The 22738-nt window shown below is 41.3% G+C and overlaps 2 protein-coding genes across 5 annotated transcripts in view; both read right to left on the reverse strand.

The window, feature by feature from the left end:
* LOC109039033 (zwei Ig domain protein zig-8) overlaps positions 1–22738 on the reverse strand; it is a 700227-nt gene that overhangs the window by 120016 nt on the left and 557473 nt on the right. Inside the window, exon 1 of one of the 4 annotated variants that reach the window (XM_072296412.1) lies at positions 21754–21918. The exons of the other annotated variants lie outside the window; for them this stretch is intronic. The gene's annotated coding sequence lies outside the window, so the exon portion shown is untranslated. Of the gene's footprint in view, positions 1–21753; positions 21919–22738 lie in introns of those variants that run through there. 4 annotated transcript variants of the gene reach the window in all.
* On the reverse strand, positions 6619–20589 carry LOC109039026 (facilitated trehalose transporter Tret1). Its single transcript, XM_019054350.2, has 6 exons — positions 20363–20589; positions 17111–17246; positions 15151–15336; positions 13263–13534; positions 10959–11215; positions 6619–9255 (listed from the first exon to the last, which is right to left on the reverse strand). Exons 1-6 carry the CDS (start codon positions 20405–20407, stop codon positions 8748–8750), a joined length of 1404 nt encoding a protein of 467 aa, XP_018909895.2. The 5' UTR covers positions 20408–20589; the 3' UTR covers positions 6619–8747.

A 22738-nucleotide genomic window follows, 5' to 3' on the forward strand; every position in this document is an offset into this window, starting at 1 on the left:
CAAAAATCAAAAAGACACATCTTAGGATTATATAATTATGAAAATAAAACACAACAAGGTGTCTACTAAAACATGCTGACCAAAGATCAGTACTTTTTCAGTGCATTCCCAAGAAATTCATTACCTCTTTAACGGAAAAATTCAGTACCTCCATTTAACGAAATTCGAAAAATTTCAAAAATTGGAATTTTTCGCTCAAATTGCGACAAAAAATAGACAAATTCCAGACCTTCTTGCGGAATTTCCGCTCTATTTCAGTGCCTCCGGAAAGAATCAGTACTATTTCTGGAATTGTAGACACCCTGCATAAAGATTTCTAAACTTTACGACAGAGACACTTGTTTCCGGACTTGAGTTATCATAGTGGTAGGACGTTCATAGCTGCACGCGTTGTCAGATTGCACGCCTAATTGCTATGAAATTAAAGGGGAGCGAAGTCGATTATGCACACGGCTAGAAATTGGCGACGCTAAATCCGAGTCAGGCGTTTCACGAGGTGGGCTTATAAATATTCAATCCGAGGCTGCCGCGCTCGAGGCTACGATTTGGAAGGGATGACAGGCCGCTGACGCCAGGGGAGAGGGGGCGCGGGCGGCAGATTGAAGTAAGGGTTGAAAACTAATTGAAAGAGATAAAATTGCGTCATCGGGGAGCGCCAGACTTCGATTTCTGGGAAGCGATTGAGTCCGTGAATGAGTATTTAAAGATGCGCGCCGTTGATGTGAGATTACTCAGATTGCGCTTGAATAAGATAAACAAGAGTTGACTTCGTCAAAAGTGCTTTTTACGCGATCAAAGAAAAACGTCCGATGGAGATGTTGCATGTGTGAGGGATTTGCGATTTGACTGTTTTTTCTTATGTAAAAGTTCGCGAGAAGCACGATGGTGCCACTGGTTTTCTCTGAAATCGTCTCCCGCAAGCTCAAAAAAAGCTCTCAAAGTGAGGCCAAAATGGAGGGGATATCCCACCCTACCCTGAGAGTCCACCTCTACATCAAGACAAACTCTCCATGCAAAGATAGGGAGCAAATACATTGACAGGGCTGCCACTTCATTTGAGGACTCCAAAACTGGGATCCCTGCTAATGTATTTGCTCCCTATCTTTGCATAGTGAGTTCGGCTAGATGTAGAAGTGGACTCTCAGAGTAGCGTGGGATACCCCCTCCATTTTGGCCTCAACTTTAGAGCTTTTTCTGAGCTTGGGAGCTGATTTCAGAGAAAACTGGTGGCACCATCGCGTTTCTTGCGAACTTTTATATAGGAATCAATAGTCAAATCGCAAATTCCTCACACATGCAACAACTCCATTGCCAGCATCGGCGGAAATATTGACTGGCGTCTTTCGAAGCTCAGCGGGCCACTAACTCTCGATGTGCAACTCCGAACGCAACTATCATCAAAAGGAGAAATTGCACTCACATTTTTTATCGCTTCATCTGAGAGTGCTCAAGAAGCTGATTTCACATTATTTTTTACAATTTTTTTCTGTTAAGGGAGATAAGGTTTAGCGATTCAACAATCGACTTGCAGGGGATGGACTGCTTTCCGTTTTTCAAGATGTAGCCCGTGTAGGTGGCTCCGCACGACGAAAGTACAAAAATGCTATTTGGATGGATCTTATTATTTTAGCAATAAACTACAACAACCAAGCATCAAAACACGATTCTATGAGCCGCGCAACCGACCCATACTGCCGTGCTAAGGAAGAACGCCGTATGAACATTCAAGAGTTGCCAAATTGCCCCGGATAAAACATGTATTTTTAAAGAAAGTTATGCGTATTTTTCCTTGAAATTTTCAGACGTTTTAGATCAAATTGCGAACAAAATTGTCTGGAGAATTTGTAAAAAAATATTCACAATTTTCCCTGCAAATTCGGTATTTATCGAAGGAAATTTGGCAACGCCTGGAGGCTCATACTGCGTTTTTCCTTAGCATGGCAGCATTGGCGGCGCACTGATCCTAAAATTTTCGGGAAAGTACACTTGTGCCTACCTCAAAAATAAATATTCATCGAGGAAATTAGAGCAAGATTCGAATGTTCATAGGGCGTTTTTCATTGGCACGGCAGAATAGGAACGCTGCCGTGCTAAGGAAAAACGCCGTATGAACCTTCAGGCGTTGCCAAATTTCCTTTGATAAAACACAAACTTCCTAGTGAACTTATGAATATTTTCCTTCCGGTTTTTCGGATAATCTTGTTCGCAATTTAACCTGAAGTCCCTGAAAATTTAAACGGAAAATGTTCATATCGATCCTCAAAACTGAACAATTTATCGAAGGAAATTTGACAACGCTCGAATGTTCATACGGCGTTTTTCCTTAGCACGGCAGAGCGAGTCTATCATCGCTCATTGCTGAGTTGACGAGTTCAGATCTCAATTTTAGGAGGCACTTTAATCACGCAAAGTGTTCTGCAAACAGTCGCCCGAAGCAGGACTCACATTCGAACACACCGAAGTTCCAGGTGTGAATACGCCGATTTCCTGTCGCCAGAATGCATCTTGACGTACGCTCGTGGGCAACCTTCAAAGCTCTAGAGGGTGGGGGGGGGGGGGTCTCCGGTGCTTAATACGGAAGAATCGAGCTGTATTTCGATAGGTGCAGTGGGAAAATTAGTGGTATACGAGTGCTTTCACGATGATGGGAATGGTAGTTTGTCCCATTTCGTTCCCATCGTTTTCAAATATAAAGGTATCAATTGAGGGGCTTGGAGGACGAGGCGCATGAGTGCAGTTTTTGCTACTTTATCGAGAAATACGTGTTTGAAGTTTCGAAATTACATGGCTCCTTATGGCGGAAAGAAAGTTTAAACTGACTTTTTGATGCTTAAAAATTGGAATATGGAAGCTAATTTTTCACAGAATATGTAGTAAGAGTATTTTTCCTTGAATTCATTAATACATCAATTTTCTTTTATCAAAAGCTGCACTTATGCGCCTTGTCTTCCAAGCCCTTGATTTTCGTCATATTGTGAAACGTAACAATGAAGTTCGACCATTTTTAAAACCGGGAAAACTATAGCGAGGACTATCCACGCAATGCATTCTGGGATTGTTGCATTAAAAGGCATCAAAGCCGGATGGTTCATCTTTGGATTGATCACGCGATTTCAAGCGTGGAAAGTGCGTCGGTGGACAGAGAGTCAAAATATATTCTAAGGTAAATTTATAATAAATCTCCTGTATTAATCTTGCTGGAACATTGATAATACTAAGTTTAGGACACTTAGATGCTTATAAAATCAATAAAATCTAAAACACCTAGTAAAAAGCAAAGAAAACTAGGCTGCCGATTGCAGCATTGCATGTCCATTTTAAGCAATGACGCGTGATTTCAAATTTCAAGAGGAGCTGGAAAAAAATATAACGCCGAGCTAAGTAAAAACACCGTGTGTGTCATCAAGCGTTGCCAAATTCACTTAGAAATCTCACGAATTTTCAGGAAAATTAGTGAATATTACCCTTCCAATTTTTCACAGGATTCTGTTTGTAATTTGATCTAAAAGGTCCGGAAATTTCAGAAAGAAATATTCAAAAATTACTTTAAAAAATTATTGTTTTCAACGGAAAAATTTGGCAACATTTGAATATTTATCCGGCGTTGCTACTTAGCACGGCAGATCACGTCGCTCTGAACAAATTCACATTACATTTTTGGGTGACAGCCGATTTTGGCAGAAAACAAGGACTTTCTCAAGGAGTGCACAAATACAATTAAGAGTATGGACACTCGCAAAAACAGTGTCACTGGCCGAAATTCAGGCACGCATTGCAAGAATGGATGCTCCCAGCCCAGCAGTAGCGAGGCTTTGGTTAAGAATCGCTTCTTAAGTTGTTCGTTGCGAACACCCTGATAATCGATCCTGTTCTGTAGGTTTTAAAGATAGATCAGTGAAGTGGCGTGCTCTGTGATGATTCGATTGATCTGCCATTTAAACCAATGGAAAAGGACCGATAAACAGGGTGTTCCCCGTGTTAATCGATTTTTTACCACAGTTTTGAATGAAGAGATATCGATAATCGATCATTCACGCCTCACTAAAATGAATCGATTCATCAAAGTGCACGATACATCGATAGATGATGATAGGTGAGTGGTGTGGCATGCTCTGTGATGATTCGATTGATCAGTCATTTAAACCAAAGGAAAGATAAACAGGGTGTTCACCGTAAGAATCGATTCCTTACCACAGTTTCAAATGAAGAGGTATCGAAAACCGATCATTCACGCCTCGCCACTGAGATGAATCGATTCATCGGAGTGCACGATACACCGGCGGTAAGCAGAGGGTGGATCAAACAAATATTTCCTTTTTCCTTTTCCACGGCAATGATCACCTCGCAGAATCACGGAAAGAATAAAACGAGGGAAAGCTCGGACCCGCGGGGAAATCGAGGGGGAGGGGGGAGAGGGAGGGGCTCGGAGGGCGGGGAAAACGAGTTTGTATTTTTGATCCCGGATCCAGGAATTTATGGGCGCCGACTCCGACCCCTTTATCGGGGTCTAAGCTTGTCAATTGTCGTATTTTGTGTTGTAGATTAGAATAATCTCTCGCCGGGCACTGTTGCCGGATTTGCGGTACTTTTTAACCGAAAATGCGGCAAAAACAGGCGGCTTTTCCCGCGCAGGGGCCAAAGTTGTCGGCTAGAACCCTGGATTTGACACACATTCTTTGGATCCGAAGGAAAGCGCTATCGTTTTTTTTTGGGGTTTAAAGCTGAAAGTTTGACGAGATTTTTATCTAGATAATATGATAACGCTAATTTTATCTCAACAGATCCCGAGGACAACGTACTTTGAAATATGACCAGACGAGCCGTGAATGATCCCACACTACTGATTCCCGAAGACAGCATTTTGTATCGTAAGACAATTTCCCCAATAGTTTGTCCCGTCTGCAATTAAATATGCCCTTGAAAAAATTGTTGACGTGTCGAAAAAGAGTGAAAAACTTGCTTCGTTTTTAAGGGTGAACAAAGCACTGCAGACGTAAGTGCCTCTAAATGCATCCCGGCAAAATCCTTAAACGTAAGACTCTATTTACACGATGGGTTTGCCCGTCAGTAGTGGACTTATTTAATAATGTTAAAAAGATTCTTGACGTGTCGAAGAAGAGTTAACAAAAATCATTTTTCTTTGAGGCTGGACAAAATGCTGGGCGTGAGTCTAGATGTATTATTTCATGAGATCCGGCAAAATCCTTCCTCCACTTTATAGGTCTGCCCCTTCTTATCTCCATTCTTTATCCGGTCTACTTCCTACCTCAACCTCCATTCTTTGCCTGTCTAAATGACTTTCGAATTTGTCAACCAGCGTCATAGATTTATCTATAGTTTGGCTCCGCCGAGAATTTTGCGGTCCACTTACTTATTTTTCCGCCTCCTAATGTTTTAATATTCGAAAACGAGTCTACTTTTGAAAATTCAAAGATTCAAAATATGTTGCTGAGAAAAAGGTATGGAGGAAAAATAAGCGGAAAATTATATTTTTCCAATATTGAATCTTGCTTCGATAATCAGCGAGAAGGAAAAACAAAAAGGTTAGAAGGAGAAAAACCAATACATCCTTAATGTCTGTGACAGTTTAGACTCCAAAAAACCGTACTTCCCCCCTTCTTTTATTTTTAGAAGCTCACGCAGCATTATAAACTCGAGTTAGATTGAGTCCAGCGTATAATTCTTCATTCAGGACTAATCAATGATTTTCACGGGCTTAGATTATATGGAAGTTCTTTTGCCACAAATCATTATTAGGGACCCTTAGTGTGTCCATGAGTCAATGCGCGATCGAGAGCATTTTTTATCCAAGAGGAAAATATAGGGAGAATCTCCAAAAATAGTGACAGCTTTAAAGAGAATAAATGGGCATTGATTCGGGTTAGTGGGGTAAAATTCATCTTGAGCGTATTTCGTACATACTGGCTTTCTTATAATTGCAGCTATAAGAAGATAGTTTGAGTATTATTATTTATTTACATTCATTTAAATCCATTATATTCAGCCACGGCGTTACGCCTTTTCGGATTTGAGTGCTTTCGGTATCTGGATTGAACTTTTCCCAACGTGCAGGTTAAGGTGATTCGTCAAGCTCAAGTGACGTGGTCGAACTGGCATGCGATACATCGCATCTTTTAGGTAAAAAATCTCGGCGGATTTTGAATTTTCAGCGAAAAAAAAGGACGATAGCTCCTGCGCATGAGCTAACAGAATCATTCTAAACCCAAAAATCGGAAAAATTCAGAGAAATGAAAGCAAAATAGTCTTTGGAAAAAACCTCGCATTCGATTCAGCTATTGATTTCTGTATCAAATGCGAGGTTTTTTTCCAAACCCTATTCTGCTTTCATTGCTCTGAATTTTGCCGATTTTTGGGTTTAGAATGATTCTTTAGGCTCATGCGCAGGAGCTATCTTCCTTTTTTTGCTGAAAATTCAAAATCTGCCGAGATTTTTTACCTAAAAGATGCGATATATCGCATGCCAGTTCGGCCACTTCTTTTGAGCTTGACGAATCACCTTAAGAGTTCAAGCCAAAAAATCACGGGAGACAGAATAATGAATATTTCTCTTTCAAAATTTTGTTGTCCCATCAAAAGTTAGAAATAGACAAGACGCTGTAAAAAAATAATCAACTTATATTTACAAGATTAATATACAAAATATCCGGAGTTGGCGACGATAAACATCTATATACACAACAATCAGTCGATAACTTAAGGTAGAAAACAAGAGACATGACTGGAACAATAAATTAAGTACAACAAAGATAGTGTCAGTTTATAATTACATTGTAAATAAATAGTCGACTTCTGACGAAGTACTTTCGTTACTTGAGCTCAAAATCATCAGATGCCCTGATCCGGATTCCCGATCGAGGAGATCATCAAGTGGACAGGTGAATCCCTCTCGAATCGCGCGTAGAGTCCAAAACTTACATCATGGAAAATTAGCTGAGTAAACACTTAGGCCCTGATATCTGTTGAGATTTTTCATTGCGCTGAGCAAACTAAGCACCACTTCAAACGCCACCTCTTTTTTGAGTGCTTTGAGATCGAGAACACTAAATTTCATCGTAGATTTACTGTCAACATTGCCTGTTATTACCCGTTATTGTATGAGTTGACGTTTCCAAGAGCCACTTTGGCGCATTGTTTTTGGAATTTTCAGCGAGAATCTCGTGTCATACCGGGAATTTAGCTCACTCAACGGCGCAAGGGAAGGGAATCTGAAACGGTTATTGATGTCTTGCGTTAACTTGATCAATAAATAAAAAGTATTGAGATATAACGGTACAAAAAAATAAAGTAGTCTTACGCCAGACTAAAACAGTCAGTACCTTCAATCAAAGACACCTACAAAATTTAAAAAAATATCCACGACAAAACGAAGAAAAATATTAATCATTGAGGTGGAGAGAGCCAGAAAAAAATATTTTACAATTTTAAGATGTAAATGACTAAGAAAACAATAAGAAATGCGAAAACCTCGCGAATATACAGTCCTACTCAACTACGAGCATAACCAAACAAATGGCTCAATAATAATAAAGTATTTGATTTCAACTACACACAAGAAAATTAATTACAAAGATAGGTATTTATCTTATTTTATATATTAAAATGTCAATTCTTTTTGAGTTGTATAATACCCATCGTCAAGACGTAGGTTAAATTATGGTTGCTGCTTTTGGAGAGAAAATCTGACTAGTGTACATCACAAGTCACTAATCAAATTTGACTACTCGATTTTGAGAATCTTACAGCGCATTTCCTTTTAGAAATTTTTACGTTTGTCAAATCACTGTTCAAGGTATTTCTTGGAAAAATATCAACACTTTTTTCTAACTTGTTGGATGAGCAATCCAGCAACATGCCTTAAAACTGGAAATAAAGCTGTCACCCAATTAAAATGTACTTTTTCACCTCAAAAAGGTAACATTTTTAGTTTTAACCCTCTCTTGTTATTTTCTCTCCGATTTTTTCTCCATTTATATCTGTCGCAGGCAAATAGTACAATTAGGCATTTTGTCAAATGCCTAGGCAAATAGTCAAATATTCTACCTTAGATTGAAATTCTGCTTCTTTTCCTAATTTTTGACAAAATAATTAATTTCTCCTGTAAGAAAAAATTCTCAGTAAAAATTTGCATCGCACAATAGTATTTTCAACCAGTTTTAGCTCCTGCACAGACACTTATCTGAAAATTTTCAGCACGTCATAAAATACAGAATTTTTAGAATATCATCGTTTAAAAATACGAGAGGCAAATGAAGAGGAAGAGACAAAAATAGTTCGTAGATTTGATGAGTTATTTTTCAAACAAATATTGAAAACTCGCGAGCTCCTCGCCACAAATTAAAAAAATTTATAGACCGTCAAAATTTAACTATCTGCCTAGGCATCTCACAAAATTCCTAATTTCACTATTTGCCTGCGATATATCTACGGGAATGTATTGATTCTTGGAGGTGCCAAGTGATCCAACGAGAATCGATTACTTAACATAAGTTTAATGGAGAAAATCGGGTGTTGCCGAGTTGCTGGACCCGCTTTTGGTACTTAGAGATGAATTCTAGGAATCCAGCAAATTGGCAAGATTGATTTTTCTCCATTTATACCTATGGGAATACATCGATTCTTGAGGGGCCAGGTGCTCGGACAAGAATCGATTTCTTAACATAGGTTTAAATGGAGAAAATCGGGTGTTACCAAATTGGTGGACCATCTTTTGGTACTTGGAGATGACTTCAAGGAAGCGCGGACTCCTTATCGGGCTTCTTCTTGGGGCGGAAGCGGTCCTCGATCTCGACGAGGGTCTTGCCCTGGGTCTCGGGGAGGACGAAGGCGGAGAAGAGGCCGAAGAGGACGGAGGCGACCATGAAGAGGAGGATCGTGCCCTGGATCTTGAAGTTGGCGATGAAGGTGTAGTAGAGCTTGGTGAAGACGAACGTGAAGACGTAGCACATCCCGTTGCTGATGCCGCACATCCGGCCGCGGACCTCGAGCGGGTAGAGCTCGAAGATCATGAGCCAGGGCAGGGGGTGGACGCCGAGGCTGCAGGCGAAGACGTAGAGGGTCAGCCCCGCGGCCGGGACCCAGGAGTAGCGGCTGAGCACGGCCGCGTCGTCGCCGAACGCGTGCAGGTACCCGAGGATCCCCAGGAGGATCACCCCCATGCTCAGGCCCGAGAAAGTCCCCATCGTCTTCCGACAGAACCGGTTGATTATCACCGAGGCCACCGTGCAGGATACTAGCCTGCATTCCAACAACCATAATGCCATAAGATAAAACGCAACACCATCAAAATTTATCACTAACATCCCATATACAGGGTTATTCAAAAGTCACGCACCAGTGGCCATGAGAGGGGTGGCCATTTGAAATTTTTGAGTTGCCTCCCCGCCCCCCCCCCCTCCCCCCAAGGGGATAAAAAATTGGAAAGTACCTAAACACGTTTCTCCCTCGATAGCAGGAAAAATGTTTTAAACCGCAAATTGATATCATAATTAGAAATAAAGTTATGGCCAGTGGTGCGTGACTTTTGAATAACCCTGTATAACACATGGGAGAAAAAACGAGAAACAAGGCCAAAAATCACACATAAAAATCCGAGACGTTTCGGCACAAAACTGAGCCATTTTCAGTCGGAAGATTAAAAATAAAATATGAAAATTCCAAATAGAACCCTGCGGACTACATGATAGCCAAAAAAATCAAACCGAAGGCTTTGTGCCGAAACGTCTCGGATTTTTGGGGGTAATTTTTGGCCTTGTTTCCCGTTTTTTCTTCTGTGTTTTTTATGCCACCATTGTCACGGGCTGCTGTTTTAAAAAAAATTAATCCCAAAACACCAATCTCCTTTGCGATGTTTCAAAATTTTAGCGCCTATTATATTTTCCCAATAGAGAATTTGCAGGTTTCTCAAATTTGATCCATTCGTGTTTAAGTGGAAACTACTGAGTGAACTGAACTATCATTTCACGTCATAAAAACATTCGTGCTGTGAAAGGTACAGCCAGGTACTATTTTGGTTTTTTTTTTATTTATTATTATTTTTAATTGATCCAACTGAGGATGACTGAGTTTTCAGCCGAAACGTTTTGGTTTTATTCGTGAAATTTTAGTCTTGTTACCCGCCTTGTAAATTGTTATTTCATTGCTTCACAAGATATTTGTGACTAAAATTATACGGGCAAAGGAGGAGGGAGAAACCTCCTTTTGTTGTCAATCGCCCGATTTAAAATACAATTTATTCTTTGCGTGCGTTTTACACTGTGCCTCCCTTCCATGTCTTTGCGCTTTTAGACTAAACTCTCAGTGGCCTCCATGTTCGAAAGTGTGCGCTTTTCGACAGTCTTTTTTGTGCAAGTTTGCTTTTGGATTCTGGCGAGATTTTACATTCCTCTACAGGACTAAACTTAACGATCAATTTGTATTACTATTTTTACATTCAAAATATTATCTCTTCATTTAAAGTGTTGGCAGGGGAAAATTTCCGACTTGGTGAATTCAAAAGTACTCGTAACTAATTTCCACTCATCCTTTCTTTCTTTCTTCCTTTTTCAAAATGCGACTTGGGCTCTGAGAGTCTCCGTTAAACCCGATGGAAGCAGTGGCGTGGCGTGAATAATCGATTATCGATATCTCGCCATTTGAAGCTATGGTAAAGAATCGATTATTAAGGTGTTCGCTGCGAACACCCTGATAATCGATCTTTTTTCATAGGTTAAAATGGCACCACAATCGATATATCGCAATTCACGCCACGCCACTGGATGGAATGGTAGAATATTTTCACATCCCTTAGTGGGAGCTAAATGGACGTATCTATCATACGGAACTATGTGCATTATAACGTGAGCCCTGTTATGCACATATTCTTATGGGTCTCAGGGCTCATGTCTTACTCCACTTAGTTCCGTTTGGCAGAAATACGTCCAAATGTACTTTACACTAACCTGGTGACGGCGAGCCCTACGGACACGAAGCGCGGATCGTAGGAGCTCTTGAACTCGAGGAAGAAGTCTATGGAGTAGTAGAGGAGGATGTAGAACCCGGATGCGTTCTGCAGGAAGGAAATAATCGTGAGAACTAAGAAGGGTTTAATGACGGTCGGAGACGCGAACTGCTTGAGCAGGGAGACGCGCTCTTTCGGCTGCTCGTGGCAAGCGTCCTTCAGGCTCCGAAGCTCCAACTCCATATTCACGTTCTGACCCTGAAAACCCCAATAATGCTAAATTCATAGTTGACAATATCCCACGAAAAACTTAAAGTTTTAATTGGAACAACCGTAGTTCATAAAATACGTGATGCTCTAAGGGGGGGGGGGGTCACGGGAAAAATTTTTAGGGGTTATCCCCTAAAATTGTAGTACTAACCCACTTTGTTGGATGATATGGACATGTTCACTGAGTTGTAGCACTGCAACAATGCAACATTTGGGTTAGTAGACTAATCTGTTGGGGTATTACCAAAATTAATTGGAAATGCCCGAATCATCCAACAATCCCTTATGGAACAATGTAAATGTGAGCGAGATTCTCTATGGGAAAATGGAAAAGTGGGTTTGACATTTAATCAAACGGAACTAAGCGCCAAAATAAGCGGCAGTCATGAGTCGTGGGCATGGGATAAGAGCGTTGTAGACAGGGCTCACGAGTGAAAGACCGCCACGAGCGAGCTACCGTGGCGGCGGTTTCGTCACTGCGCTGACGTCACTGGCGATTTATAATTCCTATTCATTCACGACGGCCCTCAAGCAACGAGCACACCACTTCTTTCCCACCCATCTATGGTTCAGGGTTGCCACAGAATTTGGAAATGCCCTGACATTTCCTTGATTTCCCTGACACAGTTTGGTGAAATTCCCTGACAATTGAAGATATGGCAAATGGCTGAGAAGACATGATTGAAAATAGTTTTCAGGTAAAACTTGTAGTTCGAAACCTCAAACCTATTTCATAAAGCAAATCAAGACGAAGATTGAACAAATTTTCTCTGACATTTTCGTCATTTTCCCAGACATTTCCCGGGTTACCCTGACATTTCCCGGGTTCCCCTGACATTTTCCTGACTGTGGCAACCCTGTGGTTGCATATGGGAGAAATACTTCCAATATCGATGGGCATTCGCATCGACGTCCGATTTTGATGGGCTCATTTTAATCGTGAGAAAATAGGTTATGTGGAAGGTGAGGACTGATGATCATACCTTGAGCTAGAGTCCCTTTATACTGAGAGTCAAGACAACACCCCTCATGGAGTCACAAACGGGAATAAAGATTACACAAATTGAACGTTTTTCGTAATCTTTGATCGGCTCATTCTTAAATTCCTTTCTCCGTTCCTTCTCTCATTCCGTCTGTTCCTTGTCGAACCCGAAATTCCTCGGTCCATTCCAGATTATAATCTTTGCAATTGGTGAAAATGTAATCTTAATTCCCGTTCGTGACACTGTGAAGGCCTAAAATCCGGTTAACCAATCAGAAATGGATTCGCATTGTCTTGACTCTCAGTATGAAGGGACTCTAACTGTGGCAACCCTGTGGTTGCATAAGGCAGAAATACTTCCAATTTCGATGGGCATTCGCATCGACGTCCGATTTCGATGGGCTCATTTTAATGGTGAGAAAATAGGTTATGTGGAAGGTGAGGACTGATCAAAGACATAAAGACGGAGTGCTCGTATCTAAAAGCACGGGGAAAAAGTGAAGCCTGGTTTGGCGCTGGGTGCTTGTGTGAGTGTGTAAATGAGCGCGGGAATCCATGGCGGCAAACGGAAATTTGATTTGAACTTGTCCTCTTGATTTTTCCTTATTTCTTCTTCTAAACGTATTTTAAATGCCTAAAATGAACATATTAAGAACGTTGGGACTACATCCTACTATAATACACCTATTTTTGCTCGGTAACAGGCAGTAATCTCAGATAAAGTTAGTTTTTCCTCTGCTCATGGTGGTTCTGCCGGTTCAAACAGGCCGTTATAGTCGTAGATGACCGTTACTCCCGAAGGAAATTAATCGGTCGACGACGGACCAAAACTAACCTAAAGTTATTAAAATATGAGTGTGTAAGTGAATTTCGGCAAAAATCAACCTAAAATACTTTGTTTCCGCAATTTTATTTTGTTCCCGCCCTACATTTGAATTTCAAACGTGTTCCGATTTCGCCGCCAATCCTCTAGCCAATAGTAGAGGTGATTGAAAAGTAGCTTCATTTTTTGCTTTTAGCGCTCCGTCTTTATGTCTTTGCTGATGAGCATACCTTTAGCCACTTGATGGAGTCGATGGCCTCGTTGAGCCGATGGGAGCGGAAGAGCCAGGCGGGGGACTCGGGGACGATGAAAGTGTAGACGAGGCCGATGATGGCCAGGCTGGAGGTGAGCATGGCGGTGATGTCCCAGCTGAGGATCCCGCCCAAGGTGTAGACGTAGACCAGGCCCAGCGAGGAGGAGACCGTCGCCGTGAACAAGAGCGGACTCCGGTGCCGCGGGTTGCAGATCTCCGGAATGTAGACCAGCGACGGCACCCCGAAACCTATGTCAGTTTTGAGAAAACAAAAATCGATAACAACAACAAGCCAGGGACCAGTTCTATAGGATCCTGAACTCCCGTAAGAGCCAATGTAAAAATTCGTGAGCAAGTACTAGTGCTGCTACCTCGCGTAGGACCCTCGCAACTCACTGCTGTTATCAGTTGTTGGACTTCATTAAAATCCGTAGGATCGCGTATAACTGCCAAAAATCGAATTTTTCGCCCTACATATTATTGCGGCGAGCCCTTCCTTGTCGAAAGGGGTCGAAAAACGCCAAAAATATACTTATTTTTCAAGAATTCAGCCGCCTTATGTGTTATTTTTCAATCTTCGGCTTAACCTCACTTTTGGAGCGGGCGATGGATGAGTCGAGGTTCGGGGGGATGGGTCCTCTGAGTTGACTAGGGTCCTACGCGAGAATGCGCTGCAATCACCCGCTCACAACAGAACGGCGCCCGATAGAACTCGTCCCTGAACAAGCGGTCTCATCTTAGTTGTGTAAGTCTCTCTCAGAGCCGTATGCACGTTTAAAAGCACACTTTCATTATGTGCCCAGACCTCTGGTTGGACTGCATTTTGCAATTTGGAACTATTGATTCTGGCCCGGTTTAAAAACAACGTATGTGCCATTGGTTTCCCTACGCACATAAGTGTTTTTTTTTTTTCAGATGAGCCAGAATCTATAGTTCCAAATTGCAAAATGCAGTCCAGTTATGCTATCACACACTCACGCTCAAGTAAGAGACCCACAAAATCAGAGACGTTTTTTGACCGGATTTCATAGGAGCGCACCCAGTTAAGCAAAAACCGATGGGTCAGTGGTCACAAAATCCTATTTTAGTCCTCGATTCTTGTATATCAGCTAAAAATAATGAGATCTGTTCAAACGCCAATTTGAGGGAAACTTAGCAAATACAGCTTACGCAGTTTCTTTATACGGGGTGCAGACAAGTAAAGTGTGCATGTCGATGGTGAAACTACGAAAATGCGTACCTCGGTCATTTTCTGCATGGAAACCTGTTAAATGTTAATTTGTGAAAATTTGGTGACTTATTTCTCTACGTAAAGAATATTCTGAGAAAATTTCAAACCATGATATTGGTTTAGTCTCCCTTTAAAAACTAAAATAGGCTCGGAGATTTTGTAACACCGCAACCGAGATTCGCATTCTTGCAGTTTCAATATCGATGCGTGTTCCTGGGGGCCCGGGAGGAGCGAAGGGGAGGGGGTGGTTTAAAACGTCGGATTTTCCTGCAGCCTTATATTGTTGAAATTTAGTGTTTGTCGGGTGAAAATGGATGACATAGGTCAAATGACGAAGCGTGATTGGTCGGCTATATCTTATCACTGCTTTGTCGGGTGAAATGGACGACATACTGTCCGATACTCAAGAGGTGCCTTAAGTTTGTCGTCAATTCCCATCGACAGAGCATAACAAATCAGTGATAAGACATAACAGACCAATCACGCTTCGCCATTTAGCCTGTGTCATCTATGTCCATTTGACAAACACAAAATTTCAACAATCAGGCTGCAAGGTTCCGTATTTGTTGAAGGAGCCTTCGAGTATTTCGAAGGAAATTAGATTAAATACTTTGAAAATAGATTCTTCATTTACCCGTTGCACAACTGAGGATGACCCGTCCGATGAGAATCTCGGTTCCGTCGGAGGACACTCCAACGATTGTGTGTCCGATTGCTGAGAGAAGGAAGTGCATTCTTATTACAGATTTCCGCCCCATTTTGTCCGTCAACGGCCCAGCGAGAACCGAGGCAATTGGAGTGCCGATTACTCCAGCGCTGGCTGCAATGAAATTGTAAATGTATGAGCGAGGGCACCTACGTGATATTTTCTCTACCTGAAATTCTGAACTAGTGTGAAGAGATGGATATGCGGTCGGAGCACGTTGACCGAATAGATGAAAAAAGACAAGCGAAAATTCACATGAGGGGTCGAGTCTTAGGGTAAAGATAACTTGGACGACCACCTGAGAGATGGGCACAAATGGCTGGATGGGCAATGGGCTCTCTCCTCCTGAGGATGATTGAATAAAGTCATCGTTATTTTTGTATTACTGATTTGACGAATCCTTTACATTTACTGATTTTATGTTTTTATGATGTTTATGTTAAAAAAGATGTTATTAATAAAAAGATTAGTCCAATTACTGCATGTAATCCATGAAATCCGGTGAGAATAAAAAAAGAATTTCCAAATACACTATCATTAAATCTAAAGGTAGAGTTTAAATATTCATATCTTTGAATTGATAAAAACATATATTCCTAATAAAATAGATATTATTAGCCTAGCCCCTGAATTCTTTAATTTACTCATTGTTAAAAATTTAATTTTTTTTTTTTTTTTTTTTTTTTTTTTTTTTTTTGTAGTTCTACCGGGAGAAAAAGTGGCGAATCTTTTCGAAGATATGACAATTTAAGCATCTTACTTCACCGGCTGTGTTACACAAAGTCGGGGATTTCGATTTCCACCTGTTTCGCACTACCACTCCCCAACATGGGGTGGGTTTCGGCCAGGTGGTCATCTAGATGGTTAAACTATCATATGTTGGTTTAGGCTCTGAAGTTAAGAAATACTCTGATCAGGAGTTGGCTAAGGGTGATCGGGGGCCGAGGGGCGAGCCGACCAACTAAACCAAACTCACGGCTGCATGTCTGCCCGGATAGTGCCGGAATCATTAAATTCATTAAATTTAATGTGCTCGTTACTAGATAGATTGACAAACGGGGCTATGCTCTAGTCGTTAGTGCTAGCAGTGGTAGCAGAAGTATTCTCAGGAGAGAAAACATTTCCCTCGAAAACGATTACTCAATTCAGAGGAGAGAAATGTTTTCTCGCCCGAGCAACTAGTTGGTGCTTAAGAGAGGATTGTATCCGTTCGTAAGCATTGATTAAATGCTCAGGAGAGAAAAAATTTTCTCTGCTTTGCACCGACTAGTTGCTCGGGAGAGAAAACATTTCTCTCATCTGCGTTGAGTAGTTATTTTCGAGAGAAATGTTTTCCTCCTCGCAGAGGAAAGTTTCCTCTTCGCAGACAAAACACTCTTCTCCAGAGACGAAAACAGCCTTTCCGGAGATGAAAGTTTCGTCTCAACCCCAAGGCCGTCACGCTATTAATGAGGGCTTTTTTTGGAGACTTAGGTGGTCATGAGAATTCACTATGACCAAAATCAGCTTGTTATTCATTTTTTCCCTTAACTTTCGTATAATTCCTGGACTAAATACCATGGATCCTTTTACTTAGCACAGCAGCGTGGGGATTGGTCATGTTCATTGGCGGATCCAGCAAATTGGCAACATTGTTTTTCCTCCATTTAAACTTATGGAAAAGAATCGATTCTTGGAGGGGCCAGATGCTCCGACAAGAATCGATTATTCAACATAGGTTTAAATGGAGGAAATTCGGTGTTGCCAAATTGCTGGATCCACCTCTGGTCGTGTTTGCCCTGAACCAGAGCGAAGTTTTGTCTGAATTGAAATTCCATAAATTTTACCGCTTTTTTTCTGATTTAATGTACAGAAGATGATCTAATTTTTTAATCGAAGACAAACTAACCGATCCAAGAGGCGTACTCCTTGGTGATTCTTATCGGGCTGTCCTCGGCCTGAAGTTGCGGTAACATGGTGGAAGACTGTCCTAAAATAGCTCCAAGTTGAAATTGGCACATAAAACTGGCCAATGCAGCCAAGAACTGGAAAAATCATAAGTGGTAAGTTCACAGTAGAAAAATAAGGCAAAGAACTCGCATTGTCGTTGTAACGAGAATGCAATAAGACCAATATGCAAAGGCTCCCCCACATGGCGTGATTGAACATTTAGGGATTCAAAGAAATTTATAAACAGCGGTTTTATTGATACTACAATATTGTTATTTGTCAGATTTAAATATATTCTTCTACCTCTCTCTCTCTCCTCCCCTCTTCCCCCCTCTCCCTCCCCCCTCTCTCTTGCTAATGGTTATATCTTTCTTACATGTATTAATTGCCACAGCGCTGCACAGAATAGAGCAGCGTGGAGCAAACATTGATTTTGACTTTGGATGTTTGGAAGTTCTGCGAACTTTTCTCATTCTCGGAGCACGAAGTGCCAAATTCGCGAGTAAAAGTTAGTGTACTTTTCTATTCCACTTGCAGGTATGACTATGAAGCTATTTATAGTATAAGTGGGTACATATAAAACACTTGGTTGGATCAACTTTGCCTCTCGACTCACTGCGTTTTACTTTTAAAAAGAAGAGACGTGTTGACTTGAGATTAACTGGAGAGTTAGGTAGCAAAGAGGGTATAATCTCATAAAGTAAGCCCATCTGAACAGCTTCGGAGATTTAAACTGCCTTCAACCGCTTCGAAAGTGTGTAACACTAACTCAGTTGTTTTGGATAACTCTTGATTTTAAGAGGTGATCTCGACCATATCGCAGGGGATTTCATCATGAACTCTTACTATGAAACAGAATGTCATCTGAAGATGTTTTTTAACGTATAGGTACCCTGGTAAAAATTGGCGATAAGAGCTGCGTTTCGAAATACCATAAGCATTCTTATAGCCGGCTAGAGAAGGCTACAGAAAATCATATGGCTGTAGAATGCGGAGAAAATCATACGGCCGGGCTATACGAAGCGATAAAAAATTATGCAGCCGGGCTATAGTTCCTATCGCCGGGCTTTACACTCCTGGCTGTTGCTTTTTCGCCATCGATTATAAAAGGCTATAAGAAATTGTGTAGAAATTCGTGTGCTTTGGAAATCATTAAGTTTGATACGGAACCACCTTAATATTTACAAAACACACATTATATTTTCCTTTAATACATATTTGTTTTCATCAATTAAAATGAGAACAATCCATACAGGATGTGCAAAAATTTCAAAATCATGAGTTGAATAACGCTGACTCCACCAGATTAAATATTAGAGCCTAACACAAAGCGGAGCGGCGACGCACTGGCGCCTACAAACCTAACAGGGATACTTCACGCATTGCGCAACGCGTGAAGTATCCCTGTTAGGTTTGTAGGCGCCAATGCGCGTTTCGCGCTGGCTGCCCGCCTGCCGCGCCGCAGCGTGCCACGGCGCTTGAAGCAACTATTTCACACCAGAGGTATTGCACAGTATCATACGAAACTGAAGGCGCTCTAATATATTAGTAATGGCAGGCATCCATCAAAAGTACGGAGCTTTCCTGTCAAAATAAATCAAGATACTACGGCCCAAAAAGAGAGCAGTATTCCAAAAACTCACTAAGTCCTAGCACCCGTAATTAGTAACGCTTAGCATACACTTTATCGCCTGGCTGTTGCTTAATCGCCATCGGCTATAAAAGGCTATAAGAAATTGTGTAGCCGGCTATAGAAGCTATTGGAAATCTTACAGCCGGCTGTAGGTCTATGGTATTTTGGAACACAGATTCTACTGTCAATTTTTACCAGGGTAGTTTGCATCATATTTGAAATCCCAAAAGAGCATGATGCAGCTTAGTTTACTTCAGCTTGGCCATATACTTGTTGCACTAAGTTGACTACTTTAATTTTTTCCCTTATTTAGGATATTCACATCTCATTGCTAATCTATTGACTGTGATTAAGCATAGATTGAAGGAGAATGTCGATAGGTAACATCTTCCGTTATAAGATAATCCATAAAGCTTCCTTGCTATGCATGATCACTTCAAAAGTTATTAACCTGGGCAGGATTGCCCGGCTCAAGGAAATCGAAAATCCTATGAGAAGTAAGCTTTTACAGAAACTCGAATTTAGCGTTGGCTAAATTTTACGAGATCAGGAACCAACGGGGTCGATTCCCTTTAAAACCCGTGGTCCCTGACTTCGCACGACCTGAACTAACCGAGAAAAAAGTCTAGTTTGGGTGGTCTGAGACACCTTGTATATACTGACAAAAAAGGGGGAAATATGCAATTTTGGTCATCCATTCCAGATTTGTACTCAAATTGAGAGACTTGGAGGACAAGGTGCATAAGTGCAGTTATTGCTTTTTCGAGAAATACATATATGTGTTTGAAGTTTCAAAATTACATGGGAAAAGTGGAAAGTAAGCTCAAACTGACTTTCTGATGCTTATGAATTGGAATTTTGAAGCGATTTTTTCACAGAATATGCAAAAAGACTCGTTTTATTTGAAATCATTAATATCTCGATGGAGAATGTGCACACGAAGATTTTGTTGCTTCATCTAAGATTGCTTAATGAGCTGAGTTTGCAGTATTCTTCATAATTTTTTCCTGAAATGGGAAATTGGAGAAAAATAGATTCAAACGTGAGAAAATGCACAGCCTTGTGACGTCATTCGGCGGTGTTCTCAATTTCATTACATGTATTTCAGAAAATTAGGTTATTTTGTCATATTTTCTCAAGGAATTGTTCAATCTAGAAACTGAGTTAAATATCCTCGAGTTCAGTTTACCCGGTAATTCCATTTTAAACATGAAATTTACAAAATTTCAGACACCTGCAAATCCTTCAATGTTCACAAACTGCACTTATCGTCGTCTCCCGCACGAAGGAACGTAACTCCAATCCAAAGTTGCCAAATTGACTCCAACAATTAATCAATTTTACAAAAATGTAAGTGTGCAATTTATATCCAAATTTGTCTGATTTTTGCATGAAATCGGAAGAAAAATCAGTGAAATTTTCAGTTAGAAATGCCCAATACTTTTCTGGTTAAAATGCAAGTTACGAAAGGAAATTTGGCAACATTGAAATGTAGTTTCGTTCTTTCGTGAGGAAAACGACGTTATGTGCCTAGTCCTCCAAGCCCATCAATGGACATAGTTCCAAATTGATACTAACCGGTTTGAGAAAGCTCTCAGCGGAAGCGGCATCCTCTGCTCCCATGATGGAATGCTGAAGGGGAACTGGACACCAATTAAAACACCGGACACTAAAAGGACAACGCGGCTTCACTCACAGCCGGGTCCCGACGACTCCTCGACACTCATAACGTAACGTTCCGCACGGAGATCGCGACTGGTGATACGCACGGGCTTCGAGGAGACTTCCACCTCAGAAGCGGCTTTTATCTCGCCTCAGAGATTCGCATTCGAGATGAGCGAACTGTAAATAGTCTTATCACTGCAAAACACTCGACAATCGGACGAGCCTCCGCGCCAAATCGCACGTGGAGAGGACCAGTGGCGTGACGTGCTTTTCGAGATATCGATTAATCTACCATTTAAACCTATGGAAAAGGATCGATGAACAGGGCGCTTGCGATAAACTTCTCGATAATCGATTCTGTACCGTAGCTTCAAATGGGGAAATATCGATGATGGATCATTCACGCCTTGCCACTGGAGAGGACGCCTCCCGTAACATGGCGGTTGACGTAGACGTGACGAAGGCATCGTTCCATGTTTGGGAGTCGTTCATAAAATACCTGACGCCAGAGGCAGATCCAGCAATTTGGCAACACCAAATTTCCTCCATTTAAACCTATGTTGAATAATCGGTTCTTGTCGGAGCATCTGGCCCCTCCAAGAATCGATACATTTTCATAGGTGTAAATGGGTGAAAAACAATGCTGCCAATTTGCTGGATCCGCCAATGCGTGACGCACGTGCATGGTCGGAACCAGGAACTTGTTTTATTTGTGGGGGTGGGGGCAGAAGGATACCTCGCTTGCTTAGGAGATTCTGGAGGACCCTAAAAAAATCCCGTTGAGGAGGATTCCGTCGTTTCCCAGATGAAGGGACTTAACTCCATTCCAAGGTTGCAAAGTGAATCGAACAATTCAATATTTCACATTTATATATCTTCAGAATTTCCGTCCAAAATTCTTCTACTTTTTGCATGGGATTCGAAGAAATATCAGTGAAATTATCGGCCAGGATTACCCAAAATGTTCTGCTAAAAATGCAATTTTCTAGAGGGGATTGGGCAACACTGATGTGAAGTTATGTTCTTTTGTGAGGGAACGACGATTCATGGTACTCTCCCTGACCCAAAAAAGGACCGAGGAATTTTTCTCGCCTGAATCGGAAGTCTCAAGAGCAATTCTGAGCTATTTTTACCAAAATATTGATCGAATTAAAATTTCAAAGATGAAAAATAGGTCACACATTTATTTATCAAAAGCTTACACATTTATTGGAAGGGGCTAAGAAGGTTTCTGGACGAGGGCTGATCCCAGGACACCCCCCCCCCCTGCAATTCCAAACTTACGCACGGAGGTACATACATACGTGTCAATCGACGGTAAGGCAATACTATTCGGTGAGCACTAATGGAGAAGGAAATTCACTTGATTCATGTTCCACTTGAACGTTATCAACTGTCTCTGTAGGAATGAAACATTACGACTTTCGTGTAAAATTGCGTCATTCTTTGATTATTTTTTCACGCATTATGAAGAGCACACTAATTAAGTGTCCGATTTTGATGAATGTCCTGTGGCAGTTACACATCAGCTCGGATTTGTAGAAGTTCGCTTATGCGGACCAATCCTATCCCCACATCTTTTTATAATGATTTTACTGAGATTTTATCTGAAATATGACATCAGAAAATGGTGAATTTTATCACAGGGGAATCTGATCACATGAAACTCCACACGCAGATGCATGCATCGATTGAATTTTTATCAAATGATGCAATTCAAGTTCTTGGAACTACTTTATGTAACAAAAAACTATTGACCAGGATTGCTTTTTAGCCTCCAAATGTTTCTTGACGAGAAAACGCAAGTAAACCTTTTGCTCCTACGTTGATCTGAGACTATCAAAACCTGAGCAATACCGGCGCAAAACGGCAACTCAGAGTCAGTTGGGGCGCTGAGCTGCGAACTGCTCTATCGATCTCTCCTAAGTTCTCCGCAAGTTTTTCACCTACTTTTAATGTTCATAATTGAAAGTCCGGAAGCGAGGGAAATAAAAATAGAGGTGCACTTATGAAAGTACCCCGGCACGCGTGGGGGAGAAAGATTCCGCGAAAAAGTCAACCGCGGTATTCGACCCGCCACCGCAAAGCAATCGAGACATGCAACCCACCTCCAAATGCACTCGTGACAGCGAGATCGATATTTTCGATAAACTTCGACGACAGAGTGCATCTAATCTCGATTATAATAGATTCGAGTCTTCAAGAGTGACTGCAGATAGATGCGATAGCGAGATATAGATTTGTTCGATAGTCTTCGACAGCAGAGTGGATGGAATCTCGATTATCATA

This window comes from Bemisia tabaci, chromosome 1 (genome assembly GCF_918797505.1).
Source record: "Bemisia tabaci chromosome 1, PGI_BMITA_v3".
Taxonomy (NCBI): Eukaryota; Metazoa; Arthropoda; class Insecta; order Hemiptera; family Aleyrodidae; genus Bemisia; species Bemisia tabaci.